Genomic DNA, 19,175 nt, shown 5'->3' on the forward strand with positions numbered 1-19,175 from the left:
AACTGGACACATTAGGTATGGAAAGGACTGCGTTGAGGTTCAAGAAACTGAATTTATTTCGTACATTTTCTTGAATCTTCACATTTGGGTTATAGTTTATTTTCCAACTTTGAAAGCTATCAAGCTTGTGTAAGGTGAATAATGTTCTTATGGGAGGTTTGATGTGTTTGTGTCTTGTTACATGTTTTGTGAGGCACTTTGTGTTGTTTTAAAGTAGGTGCTATATGAATAAAGGTTTGATTAATAATTGAGAAACATCCAATGAAGTAAAGGTTCTAACAATACATAATTTGTAGTATTTATTCAGGCTGATAATTTACAAATACCACAAATTTTTGCAAATGGAACACACTATACACATAGGGGTCACCAGGTCACCCCTAAGGACAACCCTAGGCCTTTCCAAATATAGCTCACCAGTAATGAGACATGGTTTATAAGTGATCATTTGAAATGCAAACAGGCAGATTGAAGTGTTGCTTAGTAATAGTCAACTGTTTTCAAAAAGGAGCTGCTAATGGTATGTACACTTGCCTGACTTGTGTGAGGACAGTGACGGCGTGCATGTGGTTAGTTGAAAAATGGTTGTTTGAGTGAACTTATTTTCAGAAGTGTGTATCAAACTGCTAGCTAGGGCTGGCTGTCACTATTGAATATTTATAGAATTGATCATTCTATATTCTATCGAATCATTGGGAAAAAAATATTTTACATAAAAAAAATAAAAAAAATGATTACCTGTTAATTATTAGTTGTTTTTTTTAATGTCAATTACACTGGAATCAATCTAACTGTTATTGGACTTTTTTGAGTCTGAAATTTTAAGTTAAACAATAGCTCTAAATCATCAATTATCAAAATTGTTGATAAGATGATCAATTCATTTTTACATCTCTACTGGTAGCCTTCTTCACTAACGAGTAGCCAAAAGGTAACTCCAGCTATATGATCATAAATAGTTCAGACTTTTGGGGAAAAGGACCGTTACGGTGGAATCCAAAACAAATGACAAAAAAGCTGATTAAGCACTTTAGTTCTGCTGTATATCCTTAATGATTCTTAAAGTTTCAATTATAACATATATTTGAATGGGCAGTTCATTTTTACAACGGTACATTTACAATTTTCTGGAGCACAAATCAGCATGGCGATTAAACAGCAAGTAAACAGAAACAGAAAGGTGCATTAAACAGAACCCAGTATCCTGAGGTGAAAATCATGTTATCCTTTTTTGAAGGAAGAAATGCTCAAATTGGCTTTATTTAAGCAGCTTTGCAGTTGCCATGGAGGTCATGGTAGTCATGGTCGTCATGGTGATAGTGGGCACAGTGATGTCTTTGAAGATGGGCTGTGTGACCCCTCCATAAGATACTTTGTTCTCACTGAGCGTCCCGATGATCATTTGGCGCATATCCCTGCTCGCATCACCGCGCACCGCTAGCAGCGCCTGGATATGTTCCTCCCTAAGGGGACAGTAAATCATCCTGCTTTCAGTGTACAATAATTTCTGGTATAATTATGTACGTCCTCATCATTTAAAAGTAAGAGAGATTTCAAACAATTTTGGTGGTACAGATAATGGATGGATGGATATTACAAAGAAAGTAAATTGCAAACAAACCTCATATTCATTATCAAGTATTTTGCATATTTCATAACGTCAGTCACTTTTGATCTTTGAGATGACACTTCAATATGCCAATTGAGCCCTGGTACCTGATGTCTGGGTATTTGGAAACCAGCGTAGTGACCTCCAGGAAGAGCAGTGTCGGGTCGGTCAGTTTGAAGACTTCAGCAATGGCCACAATAGCGCCACATAGACGATCTGTGTCTTCTCCCTACAACATAATAATCTTCATTAACCACAAACGTCCTTCTTATCCGCCTAAACAGATGAACCATTACAGGTACAGTTGTCATGCAAGTTTTGCACTTTGGGTTACGGTAACGTGAGAACTCACAGCAGCCAGTTTTCTGAAGAGGAACCTGAACTGCTCAGCCTCTTTGGTCATTCTCTCAGCTCCTTCCCTCCTCTCATCAGCATTCTTAAAGGTGATCCTCTTTTGCATCACTGCCTTAATGTAGTCCACCACAACCCTGCGAAGGGCTTCACTTGTCATTTCCTGCACACACGGCACACAATTATTTTTAGGTTCGTTGCAATAATAATGATTATGTTCCCTAAGGGGAAAAAAAAAAATCAGCAAAAATGTATTCCTTACCTGATTAAAGGGTTTCTTGATCTTGTTAAAGTCATTGAAGTAGTCCTCCACTGTCACACAGATAGTATCCACAGCATGAGATCCTGTCAGCCATTTTCTGGTAAGAAGTTCATTGAGGTGATGCTGGAAATGACAAGTTAAACGTTGATATCTGCACAGTATAATTTGGACATCTGAAACATCCAGCACATAAAACTTCCTACCTCAAGGTCCAAGAAGACTTCATCTAAGAGGAACTGACATCCCTCCTTGGCCACCTCGTTGAGTGTCCTCCCAATGGCAGCATCACTGTCAGTGGGCTCCGAGGACTGAGAATACTTTCTCTTTAGACTGTTGATGGACTCTCTAAACACATTGGCCGCGTGTCAAACAGTATTCAGATTGCACTGTTACTGCCATTATTGAAGTAATGAGTAACGGAGCCCCAAAGAGAATTAAAAACTAACAATACTTAGCAACTAAGATTAGCACTTACTTGAATGTCTGGCAATTGTTTATGATGGCGATCATGTATTGCACGTAACATTGAGGAAGCTGTCGATCTCGAAGATGTTCTTCTTTATAGGCAACGGCTTCTTCTCTGTACCTACAGACAGCACACAGCATGGAAAACATTTTTTAAGTTGACATTTCTCTTGAACATCCCAGTATATTCCATTTATCAGAGAACAACCTCTGGTCCAAACAGACAATAGATGGTAACAATCAAAACATTACCGAATGAGGAATGAGTTCATCTGTTTCAGGCAGAGTTTGAGAACCTGCTCTTTAAAGTCCCCATCAATCTGAGCGGCTACTTGCAGGTTCTGTTCAAACATCTGTCAAAAGCATAGAATAACACATTTTTATCAGACAAATGTTACAGGTAAAATAAATAGTCTCTTAATCTGTGTGTAAAAAAAAAAATGTGCATGCTACCTGAAAGACGATGGCAGGCAGTGTAGTTTGATAGTACCCATCCTGATCAGCCTCAGGCTCTGTTTCTTTCTGCCAGTCCTTCTTGTCTGTTTCAAGAGCTTTCCTCAGCCAGCCGGTAATATTTGACTGAAGACAGAAATAGCAATAAACATTCAATGCAAGATGTGTCTGACATAGGTGTAATGTTAAGTCATTTTGTCAGGGTGAATATATTAATATAGTAACGTTAAGATCAATGAATATTCCTTGACTGATAAATTAACGGCTTATTTTCTCAATGAAAGAAATGTTCATTCCGAGTCTCCATTTTATCGGTTGTGGCGCTTACTGTGAAAGTCTGGACATATTTGCTGAGTAAATCATCCACCACATCCTGAGGTAGCAGGGATTCGAGCTGGTTGATGTCACATTCAGCAATAAGCTCTGGATGGCCCATCATCTCTGCACTAAGAAGCACACACAGAAGAACAAGGTCTGATTGCTTCTTAGCGCACTGGCAGCAGGACCAACACTAGGCTAGAGTTACACAATACCTGGAGAAGCAAGGTACTTCTATGGACTGTTTTTTTTATTTTTTATTTTTTTAATATGATTTGAAACTTACCAAAAATATCGCATCAAAACATATTAGAAACAAGAACGGGAAAAATCTTGATCTAAATATGAAATGAAATACAAGTCCAAAAAATAAAACATTGGCATGCTATTTAGGAGATAAACGTTCCATAATGCTACATGGGCATTGTGCGTTTAAATAGACAGTACCTCTTATAGGTATTGAGGACCCAGGTTAACATGGACACAATTTCATTCGCTTCCAAGTCCTCAGATGCCAGTTCTTTGACACGAGTGGAAACGGCATTGTGGTAAAGGCGGAAAAACCTGAAAGACATATGCATACAATTATGAATATTAGAAAACAATCGACGCTTCCAGTCAAACAAATTTACAATTAATTTGTATTCCTGTAATACATGTCCTCCTCATGTCCATGTCCTCTTCTTAAACCTTTCAAAGTAGTAAAGCTATGCGACACAGAATTTTTCTAATTTGTAGACTCTGGAAAGTGAAAGGTGAGGAGGGAAAATGTTCACCTGTTGAAGGTGTTGTAATGTGGTGGGAAGCATTGAACCATGAGGTTCTTGACAATGATGAGGTCATCTAAAACATATTTCCTTGTTATCTCCAGAAGACGAACAAGCCACATTTTATCAGCTTCTCTTGTCACTGACTGTGTCCCCTCGATGCGGGTGCTGACAGTGCCCTCCAATACCTGCATTAGAAAAGAAAAGTAATACTTAATAAGAACATAAAACAAGTCAATAGTATCTTAGCTAAAACATTTCCACTGGCTTTGTGCATCATCAATATGGTTGAATAGCAAAAAAACTAATATTATTGGACTGCAGAGAAAGCCTGAGTAAAAGTGAAGAATAATTTCTCTCACCTGAAACATTTTGTCTTTCCATCTTTTGGGTCGTCCAGGCGGGATGAAGCCTGTCTGTTTTTTACGGTCAACCATCCGCCGGTCGATTTTCTCCTCACGCTCAATGATACGAACCACTGACACGAGCATGGTGGGGTCACGACGAACAGTAACCATGGCCCTCTGCAGAACCATCCATGCCTGCTTGGCAAGCTCATCTGATAACCGCTGAACCTGGGAGAAGAAAGAAGGGATTTAAAGGAGCAGCAAAAAAAATTATTTACAGTTGACAAACGACAAGCATTAAACATTTTCTCTTGTTTTTGCACACAAGACAAAGCATTCGGGATGCGTTCACAGCAAAGGAATTTATATACACACACAATGCAACCGTGAAAAGCCAAGATCGAAATCACAGATTTGGATTAACATAGTACACACGCATTGTAAAAATCTTCACCTGCTTTTGTTTCAACTTACATCTTCAAAATAGATGGAAATGAGATGCATGTCACTGGTGTTCTTGATGTCCATGCGATATTGCTCATACATAAGGTCGTCTCGGGAGCTCTCCAGATCCATCAGCTTCCTGTGAGCCTGAAGCAACTCCGCCTGCTCTATCAGCTGCTGGGTCTCTTCCACAATCTCTGGCACTGTGACAAGACGTGTTGCGGTTTTATATTTTGGAAACTTTTCACAAACTGTATTAGGAACTAAATATCAGCCATGTTGTGCAATGTTTCTAGATAAGTAGTATGCGATTAGTGAGATTATAGACCTGCTCTTTAAATCTCTGAATCAGACTTCAACTGAACACTTAATACTTACCAGAGAAAATGTTTTTAAGGTTTTCCACAGCGGAGGCCAGCTGACTATGTTGAACGACAGCATCTTTGACATCTTTCAGGTTCTCTATAGTGTTGATGCTCTGCCTCCAGTCTTTGCTCACATCAGCCAGCGAGCTCTGGATGTCCTTCACGTCAAGCAAGGCACTGTGCAGCTGAGTTAGTCCAGTGCGGACGCCGTCCAGCTGAGACTGGATGGCTGCCTGAAAAACATTCACATAACCTTGAATTACTGTAGCATTTCAAAAGACAAGAGAAATAACAACAGCCAAAGAACCGCACTTTAATTGAGTTTGGTGCTCAGATGTTAAACACTTAACATCATGATTTAATCATTTTTAATCTACGGTCACATAATTTTGGATATCTTGTACCAAAGAAATCAAAATTAAATCCTTTCAAAAGTGTATTTTGAGTTTACCTGGCTTATCTGGGTCTAATATTAAACACCTCAGTATGACATGTATGCAAAAGATGAATATATTAATACTTTTTTTGGGGTACTGTGATGTAAGAGAAGCATTGAATCGCATGACATCATGGACATGACAAAACAGTAAGTTCTTCATATGATCACCTTAAGCCTTGCTTCGACAGAGGCTTTTTTTCTGGCCTCTCTTCTTCTGTACTGCTCCACTTTGTCCAACTGGTCAGATCTTTGCAGCATTCCAGCCACGCGCTGAACCGCTGTGGCAACCGCCTCACGGCTTGTCTCCTCCATTTTCATGCTCAGAAGTGTCACGCTTTGTCCATGGGCTTTATGCAGTCACACTTAGAAGCGGGGAAAGCTGATATAGTCACCACATCAGTCTTCTCACTCAAAATTATACAATTAAGTTACAACAAAACATGTAGGCAACTAGTTATAGATACACATGCCCAGCAACTCAGTTTACCGTTATAACTCAGAGTACAAATTCCATGCCACTAGAATTGACCATTCTGAACCTTTTCATTTTGTTTTTCAATCTCCCAAGCCTATATCTTTTATGTTTATTATCTTTAAATGCGAATGGTGAAAATGACGGCAAGTTGTTGAGTACAATAATTAATTGATCAGTTCATCTGTCATGACAATAATATCCTTATATCTTCCATAATTTATTAGAGTTCAGATTATAAATGCTCCGAAACATATTGTTCATACTAATTAACTGTGCATTTTTTTATTGTCACGACCATTATTCCGAATGATACGTTGTTGTTTATTTCTTCGACATGCCTTTAACGTTGGTCGCTGTGGTAGAGTTGTCAGCATATTGACGTTTACAATTTTCAAAGAAGATGCTAAGCTAACTACCAACGTAAACCGACGATTCATAGGTGGTATAAACTGCCAGGAATGGAAAAAACAAAAACTCTTACGTTGTGGTCTTCATAATCCAATGCTGACAAAACAAACAGGGCACATCTTCGGAAATAATATTAAAATCGCTATGAAGCACAATAGTGGTTTATATTGTATACCTTTTACTTCCTAGTTTGGCCCCGCCTACCTTTGATACTTCCGGCTTTCCTTTATTCTTCTTTCAGTATTAACCGGCATAGGACAACAATACTCTTTCTCATTACTGCCATCCATCGACTTCTCTCAACTGCGACGCAACAGTTACTCGGATTGAACTCATTCCAGGTACAAGTATGGTCATCTTCAATCATGTTCAGTTTATTATTGTCTTGAGTTGAATACTTCCCCCCTCCAGTTCTGATCTTGATCATGTTATACTCTGAAGAAAAAAAAAAATCTTCTCAAAATCTGCACATCATTTTAATATAGTCCTTGGCTTGTGCAACAGTGGTGGCAAAGTACAGATTTTTTTGTTTGGAATAGCCCCTGCTGAAATAATTTTAATCAACTCTTAATTAAAACAAAAAAAAGTACTGACTGAAATATGGTCAGATACCTGAAAAAAACACCTTAAATACATTAAAGTACCAGTATTCAATGTAATTGCATAACTAATGGGATTTTTTTAAATCTGATATTTGATCATTATCATCAATTAATTCATAAATTGGCTAATCTCTGGGTATTCTGTATTTTTGGTCATTTACAATTTATGCCTACAGCAGATAACGGGGAGCTGCCTGGCCTCTCCCTGGTTTGGGAGACAAATTGGCCAGGCTCCAGCACCCGAACCCAACCATCTATCTGTTCTCTACAATTTGTTCAGGTTCACGGTGATCTGGAGCCTATGCCATCTGATTTGGAGCGAAAGGGAGACTACTCCCTGGATTACGTCAAGACAGAAAGCCATTTAAATCCATATTCACACCTTCACACCAGATTGAGCCTCAGGCGACTAACTATTAACTACCTTCTTTAATGATTAATTCAGGTGAGCTATTGTGGATTAGAAAGCACATGAACATAATTTGTTAATATTGTTTGTGTCAGGAAATTAGTTGATTTTTCTTAGCTTGTCTATTTTCCTAGCACACATGAAGGTAATTGTTGTATCATCAGCCCCAAGTCTCCCCTCCCCTCTCTTGGGTGTGTTTTGTGTGTTACTGTTGCTTTCTGCTACTCAAACCCCTTTTAGGTGTCACTCGCGGTAACCGTGTCTGAGGAGAATACCTTTGACCACTGGCAAAGTTATTTGAGAAAAAGTCACTGAGTAACTGATGTGACTTGCACCTACACTTTTTTTAGTCCACTTCTACACTGAAGGTTGTGTTTTCCTTTGTTTTGAAAGCTGTCGTTTGTACTCATATGGATTTCTTACAGCTACCAGGTAAGTGTGATTCGATGACACTATGAATGTTGATGTGGTGTGGTTTTAGTGGTGATTTTAAAATGATATATTCCGTCGATATAGTATTTAACCGTGCTAAATTGCTTACTTTTCAAGAATGTTTCAGGGAATACAGCAGACATAATTCAAAGCACAGCGGAAAAATGGATGGATGGATGGATGGATGGATGGATGGATGGATGGATGGATGGATGGATGGATGGATGGATAGATAGATAGATAGATAGATAGATAGATAGATAGATAGATAGATAGATAGATAGATAGATAGATAGATAGATAGATAGATAGATAGGTGGGTGGGTGGGTGGGTGGGTAGGTAGATAGATAGATAGATAGATAGATAGATAGATAGATAGATAGATAGATAGATAGATAGATAGAATGTCATAGTAAGCAGCGCTGTTGTTCACTTTAAGACATTTGAATATTAAACAAATTATTCAGTACATCCTTACCACCAATGTCCTTGCAGTGTCCTTAAGACAGACACCAGGTGGACATGTGAACGGCTGGCCAACTTTATGATATGAGGATTCTATTGAAGATATCTAATGTAATGCTTTTTCCAGACAGTGTCACAAGCAAATCAACCAAAATGGATAAACACCCTGAGGACTCACTCAGAGAAAATAAAGACACGATGACTGATTTCAGTGACATTTACTGCAAAGGTGAGAGTTGAACAAAGCAACAGTACTTCTACAGCTTGGCAATTACATCATTATTTTCTTATTATTTTCTGTTCGCCGCAATTCAGTTTTCAGTGAAAGACCACACTAAATAGACCACTAAAATTCAGTACAAGTCATTACAAGCATTCATTTTAATGTGTATTGACAACAGTATCATCAGTCCAACCCGAATATAACTGATGCAAAATTCATGTATGCCCTCTTTTCTTGGTTGTGTAAAATGTGCAATTGCATACTGTGTAAATGTGTGTGTGTGTATGCGAATAGATCTTTTGCCAACTTCAGGGGGAGAAATGATGACAAGGGAATTTCTGCAGGAAATTATGAACTTATTAATAAATTACATTTGCAAGTCCTATCACCAAAATTCCAAGGTACTGCACTTTTATCATAATCCAAAAGATGAAATAAATCACCAGTTAAGAGGCAATGAAAGCAAACCAGTGCCTATTGTGTTTCAGGTTTTGGACTTTCACCACCCTCACCAACTCAAAGAAGGACTGGAAGGCTTTAGTCTGGACCTGCCTGAGAAACCAGACACTCTTGAGCAAATATTAGTGGACTGTCGCGACACGCTGAAATATGGTGTCAATACAGGTGTGTTTTTTGTCTGACGTTTGCCTGCGCATTCCTGGAAACATCTTGTTTCTTTCTAACAATTGCATGCTATATCTAAATTGAATTTTGATGATTAATCCTTTCCTATTTGTACTGTGTATGACCTTTGGCCTTCTCTCTTTCTAGGCCACCCTCGTTTCTTCAATCAACTGTTCGCAGGTCTGGACGTGATTGGTATTGCTGGTGAATGGTTGACAAGTATAGCCAACACAAACATGTAAGATTCTTAGAGGAAAAAAATTGCAGATGTTGTATGTGCCTTGCCGTATAAAAGCATTTTCTATAGGTTTACATATGAGGTGTCTCCAGTCTTCACCCTAATGGAGGAAGTTCTACTGAAGAAGATGTATAGCATTGTAAGATGGTCTAATGAGGAGGGAGATGGGATCTTCTCACCAGGTAATGTCTGTGTCCTTTAAATGTCTGCGACTACAAAATCAATTCTGTATATATTGTACACTGTGAATAAAATTGAATTTTCCCTGAAGGAGGAACAATCTCCAACCTGTACAGTATGCTGGTGGCAAGATTTTACTTCTACCCAGAAGTGAAGACGAGAGGAATGAGAGCTCTGCCTCACTTGGCCCTCTTCACTTCCGAACATGTAATCAAATCGTCCACATCTGTGATATGTCTACTCCTGATGAATATTCAAGAGTGTGTCAATAACTGAACAAAGAAATGGTTGATTTTGTTCCTAAAGTCAGACAGCTGAAGATAAGTCATTGTGGTTTTGTCTCGACAGAGCCACTATTCAATCAAAAAGTCTGCTGCAGTGCTGGGACTGGGCATTGAAAATGTGTTTATAGTGAAATGTGATGAAAGGTATGTTTTCAAACTTTTTATAATACACAACAGAGTACATGTTTGCTCACCTGTGCTGTCTTTTGTGTATGTTTGTGCACATTCAGGATTTATTCTGACCTGTAAAGCCACATTAACAAATATTGTTAAATTGATATTGCCTATGTGAATTACAGTCCATTAGGTGGTCATAATGTGATGTGCATGTAGGAAGACAATAAATCAATGAATAGAATTGTTTTGGAATAATGGTGTGGCCATCAAAACATTCATCTATTATGTTTCATCTATTTGTCTCATATTTTCTCCGTCTAGTCATAAACAAAGAAAGAAAGTGGAACTATGTTGAATACAATATGTACATTATGTAGCACATTGACAAAAACCTTGTCTACTTTGGGACTTTTTCAGAGGGAGAATGATTCCAGAAGAACTTGAGGCTTCTATTCTTGCAGCTGAAGAAAAGGTAACACTGCACAATGGTCAAATTGCCTTGAATGGTTGGGATGTTGCTTTTACGCAATGTGAAACAATGATAAAGCTGGTACGTACTTATAGTTCTTCTCTCCAGAACATGGTTCCGTTCTATGTGAATGCAACGGCAGGCACGACCGTGTATGGAGCTTTTGACCCTCTCAATGCCATTGCGGACATCTGTCAGAGACACACTTTATGGATGCATGTGGATGTAAGTCCCGGCCAGAAACCTATATAAAATGATTTGTGTAATCATGAGGTAAAAAGAAATATGGCCTCGGATATGTATTCTGTAGTTCTGCATGTATTGTTCTTTTTCGCTCCTACTTTCCAGGCAGCATGGGGCGGATGCTTACTTTTGTCAGACAGACATAGGATGAAGCTACAGGGCATTGAAAGGTAGTGCAAACATATCGTGTACATTATTTTTCTATTAATATGACTCTTAGTGACAGAAAGATCTAGTTAACAAAATTGATGTTTTCCAGAGCGTGGTCAGTAACATGGAACCCTCACAAGATGATGGGTGTTCCTCTGCAGTGCTCAGCCATCCTGATCAAGAAGAAAGTAAGAAGACGGTGTTATTTATTTATCAAGAAGAAAGTAAGATGAGTTTTATTTATGTATTTGAATTACCATGCATGGTAAGTGAGATACATCTTCAGAATTGAATCAAATTATTGTCCACATTTTATCTACCTCACCCTAATACATTTTATTTGTCCACAGGGCCTTTTACAAAAGTGCAATGAACTTGGGGCTCCATATCTTTTCCAGAAAGACAAATTTTATGATGTGAGCTATGATACTGGAGATAAGAGCATCCAGTGTGGCAGACATGTAGATGTCTTCAAACTCTGGCTGGTGTGGAAGGCAAAGGTATTAATATTATGAAGAGTGAGAGTGCCATTCACAAATAGTATTACCATTCTTCATCTACATTCATATTTATAGTTTTTCACCATTTTGTCATTTTTCTGGATGTGTTAAGAATGATTGCCTCTTTTTTTCCCCAGGGTACAGAGGGCTTTGGAGCTCAGGTCAACAAGTGCTTGGGAAATGCAAAGTACTTATATGATCTACTGCAAAGGAGAAAAGACTTTGAACTAGTTTTCAAAAATAAAGTAAGCAAGAATTTGTTTAGACCTTCAATTTCATATGCTAGGTAAAATTTTTCCTCTGCTTTTCACACAGCCTGAGCACAGCAATGTGTGTTTCTGGTACATTCCTCCAAGTCTGAGAAGCATGCCACAAAGTTCTGACAGAGACAAGAGACTCCATCAGGTCTGTAGAGATTAGAACACAAATGCCTAATTCCAACTGTATAGCCTGGCACAAGTCACAACATAATTGCATTGACACACTGTTGTGGAAAAAAAACTACTCCCCCCACTTGTCTCCAGGTAGCTCCTCAGATCAAAGGAAGGCTGATGGAAAAGGGCTCGGTTATGATTGGTTATCAGCCTACAAGTACCAAAGTCAATTTCTTCAGATGCGTCTTTGCAAACCCTGCGACACAGCACGAGGACATAGAATACCTTGTGGAGGAGATAGCCCAACTGGGGCATGATTTGTAACAGAGTGGTTCAAATTGGTTTTGTTTTAAATGTATACAATGTAATTTCTTAGTGGCTTGTCACTATGATTATTGAAAGGTTTAAGTTGATTCTTTAAACAATAACCAGTGAATCAATTATAATGTACAAGTATAGTGCCATTTGCAGAATGTCTAAGACACTTAATCTACCAGCTTCATTCCACAATTTTTTTTTTGCAGCATTCATTTACAGCACAGTGCATCAACTGTAAAAATAAAATGCCAAACTTTCACAAAATAGTGCTATTTCATGATTTATTTCTCTGGCAATACATGTATGTACTTTAAGGAAGTGATTTAATCAGCAAAACTACGTCGAGCATGCTTTCCCAAATAATGAACAAAATGGAGACTGGGCAAATTTTAAATATAGTTTTAATAGAATTCAATAACATTATAGAAATTAACATTTAAAACAGTCTCATTGAACAGTTAAAGTTCAACATTGTAGATGATCTCCATCTGCACCTAGAAGAAAATGCAAGCAAACATTGTTTTGGTTGTCTTAATTAAAGGAGCTTTATTATGCTATTTTCAGCAATTATTTATTAGTATGTATATGATTATATATAACCTTAGGCATCATGGTGATCTAATTTCTTATTAAATTAATTGTTTTGGTGGCTTTCGCTCTAAAACCAAACACACCTGGTTCACGAAAACCCTGCCTCCGTTGACCCAAAAAAAGAACGAACAGCAATGACTTGTGCCTGAGCATATTGCAGGGATACTGGAATCATTTTAGAACTTATTTGATGCACCAAAATCAGAACATCTTCTCATGATCTTAAGTTGCAGGGACAGCTGCTTTGAGAATCTGGGCGCGTTTAGTCTGCAGGTATGGTGGTGGCTCCTCACTTAATGACATCACACAGTGAGGCCCCGGTTGTTTTGTTGGATTGGTTATATATATGTTGTATTAAACAGCTATCGGTTAAAGTCTTCCAAAGATATGGCGTTTTTAAATAAATGCAGAAAAAGTATTTGGGCTAAGCTAGCAATACTGTAGTTCTTAAGGGTGCTATACAACTGCTGATACTTACCAAATGCAGATCACCATTTGATACTTACATTTTGATTTGGGGCTTGGCACGATATTCATTCTTCCTGATTGTTGTACTTTGCTGTAGAATACAAAAGATTTTACATCAAAGTCTGGAAACACTGCTAAATCGACCTGCTTTTTTTTTTGTCAGCACTAAAAATCAAAACTAGATTGTGTGAAACCAAAACATACCGAGCCGTTTGTTTCTCCAGGGACCATATTTCTTCTGTATTCGTGGATTCATTGAGATCGCTCTCCGCACAGCTAGAGATAATCACGCGTTAAGTATACAGTTAAACAACTGATGAATATTGCTGCAGATTACCTCGATATTTTACTCTCGATCCCACATTTGACTTTAACTCTTCAAATGGATATTTGGATTCGTGGAATTTATTGCAATGGCAGCCAATGCAAAAACAATGTCCTATGCTTCCTTGAGAGAATTCGGTTGTTCTGGGATTAGCCAGAAGAACACAAAGTTCCACTTCAGGCACTGATTTCACAGCTTCTGTATTATTCAGTGTGCACTTGGCTGTTGATGGGATGTTTTCTAATGAGCTTGAAGGAGTTTCTCTTTGGTCGGCAATGCATGGAATCTTCACCTGTTGGACATCATTACATGCATTCTGATTTGAGTTTTGATTAGCCGCACATTCAGGAGATCCACTTTCACCAGAGGGTGTGATATCACTCTGTAAACAAGTCAAGGGTTCATCTTTTGTAGGATTCATGCCAGGGTCCTCTTTTGGAGATTCTGTCATTTCAGGGGATTGAGCCGAATTCCTTTTTGGAGTTTGTGGTGGGTTTGTCTTCTGAGCTGGGGTACTGTAAATAAGACAACCACCTGACATTGGCGCAGAATCTGGGGAAGATGGATTTAGGCTCTGGTTTTCATCACAGATACCTAAAATAATGTCGTATTGTTTTGACAACCCATCTTCAGGTTCCTCTGTTATCTCTGCAACCATCTGCGATGCTGACATATTTTGCATAATCCATTCCTTATTAGGGATAAAGGGTGCTATAGATTCCACAGACCACACCGATTCGTTCAATTTCCCGTCGACTCGGGGAGTACTTAAAGGCAATTTATAAGAGACACTCCCAGAAGCATTTCCATGTAAGCGTTCATTTTCTTGAGATTTATTGAAATCATTCGATGACTGTGCACCTTCATTCTGGGAATCAGTTGATTTTTTGGAAAGAGGCGTCCTGACCTCTCCACTTTCTCTTCTGTATCCCAGAAGCCTGGAACCGTTCCCCGCCTTCGTGGCAGTATGACAAACAGGCCCCTCGTATTGCTCACGAGTTTTAAAAGCCAACTGGTCTTCATTGTGAAAAAGTCCCTTCTCTGTTGCTTTCAGTATTGCCTCCTGTAGTGCGCCAGCTCTCCAACCTTGCCTTTCTTGAATAGACTCATCCTCTTGTTGTGAAGAGCTATACATCGGGACCATACCATCTTGAGAGCTCACTGACCATATATTACAACGGTCATTCTTGCAGGGAGGGTCATTTTCATAATTGGACACGTCTGCAGGCCCATTCTGTTTTTCTGATGTTTCACTACACGACTCTACAGCTATATTTTCTGCAGGATGGGGACTGCTTTTTCCGCTGCCCTGGATATCCATGCCCACGGTAGGTAAACTATACTTCTCAACCTCGACAGAATCTTGTTTTTGGGAGCTAGATGGAGAACACGAAGCAGTTCCTCTCCCTGAATCTCCATGGACGCTTCCCTCTTTGTCACTACTCGAGCCTTCGGAAGGTTCCGTTTGGACTTCAGAGTTGGTTGTTTGACGAACACTGAAAGAAAAGGGACCGCGAAATCTTCTCGTCTGGTTTGGGTTCTGATATGGTGGGCATTGCGCATGGACCATGGGGTGTAGAAATGGTCTGTAGTCAACATGTGGGTGGGGCATGATGTAAGCTGGAGCCTCCACATAAGGGGGATGTGGGAATGGGGGCATAATCATCCCATAGCCTAAGAAATGGTAGAAAAATAAAGTCCAAAAGTTAAATAAAAAAAAAAAAAAAAAAAAAAAGAAAGGAAAATCTGTTAATATCATAAAAGCAATAGAAAACTATAGAAGAAATCATTTGTCCTGATGTGAAATTGAACACAATATAGAAATATTTAAATGTAACTATTAAACTGCAAATGACAACCACAGCATTTTTAATCTTCCATCCTTCCTAATCTTGTATACTTTATGTACCATGCAGGCTGTTACAGTCTCTGCCCATGGCTTGCTGGGTGACATTGTTTCAGCTTTCCAAAATGACTTCCTGGCAAGAATATTTTCTGTACTTAACAATACCGCTTTGAGAAGGACATTGCACTGCTCCAAAGCGAGTTGCAATTATTACTATCCATGGCAAGTTTCTCAAAACACAATTTGTTCTAACAAACCAGGTAAAGGCCTCTTACTATTGAACATCCACCAATGAATAAAAATACAAAAACACAAAGAAAAAGTCTAGCCATTGACTTTTGGGAAGAAAAAATAAAAATAAAAACCTTGCCAGGCAGCAAAATAACAATGCTGCTTCAATGTCAAGTAGGGTGCCACTGGGAAGGGAACGTTTACATAAACATAATTCTTTTTTTTTTTTTTTTTTTTACAGGTATGCCTTAAAACTGCTAGGTTTAAAAATTGGACCGACCCAGGAAAGTGGGTCATTTTTTTTGTTTGGTTAAATTGATCCAATTTCCTATGCCGGTCCAATTTGTTCACCCAAATTGGGTTGTTTTTGACCCCGCAGTTTTAAGAGTGTAGTGTTTACAGTACATATATCTCGGAAAAGCGACGAGGTCTTGTATTACATACCCATGCCTGAGAATCCAGCAATTGGGTTGTAGGGGAATGGCATGGGCCACTGGTAGTGGAGAAATTGAGGTGGAGGTGGAGTAGGGACATAGAAGACAGGTCTTGTAGACAAATTGGGATGGTGTGTTGTTGATCCTGGGTCTTGGCTCGGGCATCCTGGTCCTGTGTCCGGCTGTCTGGTGTTTGGTACACCACTGGTGTCACGAAAGTGCCGTGCCCGCTCTTGTTGTGGGCGAGCTGTTGGGGGTCTGTTAACAGCTGCCATGCCGACTATTAAAAAAAAAATAAAAATAAAAAGTCAAAACAAATCACTGGACATGAACACCAAACAAGTTAAAAAAAAAAAAAAAAAAAAAGCTAAAATATTGCACCATTTGAATGCATTAAGAAATAAGTAGTTTTACAAAAGTGCTAACCTGCTTTAGTCAAACACTTGTACTTCAAACATCTTAGTAATTATGCAGAAAAAAAATCTTCCATGCTTAAGATATGGTACTTACATAAAAGCACAAAATATGCTTCCAAACGTTTTGGTAGTTAAACATTTTTGGTACTTTGTTGTGTATGAATGAAAAAGCAAATTTTTTTCCGATAGCCTTAGAATAACATTTTATGGGATGATTCAGTGCATTTTTACTCCAGTGCAAGTTGGAAATTCAATAAACAATTCAGGCAAAGCATTTGTGAGAAAACAAATTGCATTTAATTGTCTCACCTAGTGCAAAATATTGATCAACTCTTTAGAAAAAAAAAAAAAAAAAGAAAGAAACAGCAACAGCTCCAAGTTACAGACAATACTGCTGTCAATTAATTCGAGGGTTAGCAAAATAAAACATTGGCATTTACATGCAATAGACCAAGTAGATTAGCAGCATTTGCAAGACCATTTACTTATTTGTATTACTTACTTGCTCACTCAAACTACCAAGCTTGTCTTTGTCATTTGCAGCAAATGGAATGCATCCAACTTGGTGACCATAAACTATTTGAGATTATTTACCATTATCGTGAGGACAAAAAAAAAAAACAGACCAAGTTACCTTGTCAGGAATGTCAGTAGTATTCTGAATAACAAAAACCAAGCCACCTAGAAATTTAGAAGAAGCATCACACGCATGCTCCGGCACACCTGAATTTAAGTAACTACTCATCAACCAAGTGTGTGAACCTTCAACTCATTTGGCTTGAAACCCCATCAACGGTGACGTCACACGTATTATTTGCTGAGCAGCCTACAAGCATTTGACCTTTTATACACTAGGGGGAGTCAAACTCTAGAGATAACATCGTTCAGCACACTTATGTAGGATCGCGCCCATTCTCAATGCGTTAACAGAAATATTATTGCACTGGCTGTATGTTGTTTATCAACATATTCAAACCCTCCAACCTCAATTAAACTAGGTATACAGAATGTCATTTTCAAAGAACTAACTTTTCAGATATTTTGTTATTGTGTCTGAGAATGAAGAATTATCTGGAACACGCATTTTAGGATGGACAAAATTGTTGAAGTTACAAGACAAAGTTAATTTATTGAATATTTGTTAAAATATTTGCAATCAAAATATTAACTGTAACTCTGGTTTACAGTTATTGTTCGAGTTTTAAGCAAAACCAAAAATATTAGCCCTTAGACTAATTTGCTTTTTTTTTTGTTTCAATTGTTATTTTTGGCAAAAGGCACAGATGAAAAACATCTTCAATATCATCCTTTTGTCTACTTTATGATAGGAATATACAGTTGCTATGGTTACTGATGTCACTCAGCCATGGAAAATTGTATTGAGGAATATGGGGGGATGGTTATTGTAGACAGCAAGGGAAGGGGAATCCTTCATTATGTAAAATTTCTAGTCAATACTGGTTTTGTTGTGCGCCCTTCTACCATAGCACCACACGAATAAAAAACACAACACACAATAATTCTTGCAAACACTACATAACACTTTCCAAAACAATCATATATCTATCAGTCTCTTTTGTCTCTGTCTGCATCATCTTCAACCGTGTCCTAATTGTGTCCTAATTTTTGTACCAAATTATTCCTGTTCATCAATGCCCCTTTCATACACGCATGCACGCACGCACGCGCGCGCGTGCACACAAACACACGCACACGCACACACACACACACACACAGAGGGCTGAATTGGAAAGGACATTGTTGGCCATATTCCTCCACTGCAGAATGAATGAATGAAGTCTTCCACTCGGCTCGTCAGCCCTTTCAATTCAATTTTGTCCAGATCGTTGTTATGATTATTATGAAACGGTACAGAGTGGGTGACATCACTGAAAAGTACTAGATTACAATACAATGATTTCTTTAATAAAAACTATGGGGAATTTATTATGATAAAATATGGTGACAAAAAACTCTGCTATTAATATTGAAGGACTCTTAAACTCTATGTAAAAAAAAAACATGTCAGACTTGTAGATGATGGTTGCTAGTTTGCTGCATCTGTGTTCTCATGTCCATACTGGTACTGTATAATTTACAAAACATTATGTAATACTTAATGCATGCAGTCAGAGTCAGCATATGTCTTGTTTGAGTTATCGCAATGTTCCTTGTCTGATAACAGTTGTGTGAATTGGTTATGATAAACCACACACTCTTCTACAAGTCTATTGCTCTTGCCCGATAAGCGAGAGTAGACCCCACCCCTTATGAATGTACATTTGAAATAATAAGAGAGTACAATTAAATAACTAAAATATATTTCTATGTCTCAGAGTGGAAACACAACATGATTTAATTTATGGTATATTCGAATATAAGGTTTGCATTTCATCAACATGTATTTTACAATTTTCTACATGATACTGAAGTCACTTAGCTGAACAATTTGTGACAAACGTAAAGTAGATTTGATTGATGATACAAACCGCATACATTTTTTAATTAATTTGCCTAAATTAAAAACAAAAT

At 38.2% G+C, this 19,175-nt stretch overlaps 3 protein-coding genes across 12 annotated transcripts; 1 reads left to right on the forward strand and 2 right to left on the reverse strand.

Annotated features, from left to right (window-relative positions):
* Nucleotides 1–121: 121 nt before the first annotated feature.
* On the reverse strand, nt 122–6,994 carry exoc3 (exocyst complex component 3). Of its 5 annotated transcripts, XM_085929953.1 has the most exons (17): nt 6,908–6,925; nt 6,777–6,822; nt 5,989–6,182; nt 5,395–5,614; nt 5,047–5,219; nt 4,588–4,800; nt 4,235–4,413; nt 3,906–4,022; nt 3,469–3,586; nt 3,141–3,266; nt 2,940–3,040; nt 2,698–2,808; nt 2,426–2,567; nt 2,223–2,345; nt 1,962–2,123; nt 1,717–1,838; nt 123–1,463 (listed from the first exon to the last, which is right to left on the reverse strand). In XM_085929953.1, exons 3-17 carry the CDS (start codon nt 6,136–6,138, stop codon nt 1,259–1,261), a joined length of 2,262 nt encoding a protein of 753 aa, XP_085786079.1. In that variant the 5' UTR covers nt 6,139–6,182; nt 6,777–6,822; nt 6,908–6,925; the 3' UTR covers nt 123–1,258. The 5 variants fall into 5 exon arrangements, with proteins under 5 accessions (XP_085786080.1, XP_085786081.1, XP_085786079.1 ...); XM_085929954.1 differs by lacking the exon at nt 6,777–6,822 and having other exon boundaries at nt 122–1,463; nt 6,879–6,994; XM_085929955.1 differs by lacking the exon at nt 6,777–6,822 and having other exon boundaries at nt 122–1,463; nt 6,908–6,927.
* Nucleotides 6,630–12,553, forward strand: gad3 (glutamate decarboxylase 3). 4 transcript variants are annotated; one of them, XM_085929956.1, is made up of 18 exons: nt 6,630–7,044; nt 7,586–7,750; nt 8,108–8,146; nt 8,740–8,841; nt 9,130–9,236; nt 9,324–9,459; nt 9,607–9,697; nt 9,767–9,879; nt 9,969–10,084; nt 10,226–10,305; nt 10,696–10,750; nt 10,856–10,972; nt 11,096–11,160; nt 11,250–11,328; nt 11,491–11,640; nt 11,778–11,885; nt 11,956–12,045; nt 12,165–12,553. In XM_085929956.1, the coding sequence occupies exons 2-18, from the start codon at nt 7,738–7,740 to the stop codon at nt 12,336–12,338; spliced, it is 1,635 nt and encodes a 544-aa protein (XP_085786082.1). In that variant the 5' UTR covers nt 6,630–7,044; nt 7,586–7,737; the 3' UTR covers nt 12,339–12,553. The 4 variants fall into 4 exon arrangements, with proteins under 4 accessions (XP_085786082.1, XP_085786085.1, XP_085786083.1 ...); XM_085929959.1 differs by having other exon boundaries at nt 6,631–7,044; nt 8,744–8,841; XM_085929957.1 differs by lacking the exon at nt 8,108–8,146 and having other exon boundaries at nt 6,631–7,044.
* Nucleotides 12,554–12,716: 163 nt separating this feature from the next.
* Nucleotides 12,717–17,440, reverse strand: LOC147046418 (uncharacterized). Of its 3 annotated transcripts, XM_085930552.1 has the most exons (7): nt 17,278–17,401; nt 17,146–17,180; nt 16,238–16,507; nt 13,729–15,390; nt 13,596–13,667; nt 13,430–13,482; nt 12,717–12,826 (listed from the first exon to the last, which is right to left on the reverse strand). In XM_085930552.1, the coding sequence occupies exons 3-6, from the start codon at nt 16,500–16,502 to the stop codon at nt 13,457–13,459; spliced, it is 2,025 nt and encodes a 674-aa protein (XP_085786678.1). In that variant the 5' UTR covers nt 16,503–16,507; nt 17,146–17,180; nt 17,278–17,401; the 3' UTR covers nt 12,717–12,826; nt 13,430–13,456. The 3 variants fall into 3 exon arrangements, with proteins under 3 accessions (XP_085786678.1, XP_085786679.1, XP_085786677.1); XM_085930553.1 differs by lacking the exon at nt 17,146–17,180 and having other exon boundaries at nt 17,278–17,440; XM_085930551.1 differs by having other exon boundaries at nt 17,146–17,408.
* Nucleotides 17,441–19,175: the final 1,735 nt, after the last annotated feature.

The sequence above is a fragment of the Syngnathus leptorhynchus genome, chromosome 14, assembly GCF_054491065.1.
Source record: "Syngnathus leptorhynchus isolate UIUO chromosome 14, UIUO_Slep, whole genome shotgun sequence".
Lineage (NCBI taxonomy): Eukaryota > Metazoa > Chordata > Actinopteri > Syngnathiformes > Syngnathidae > Syngnathus > Syngnathus leptorhynchus.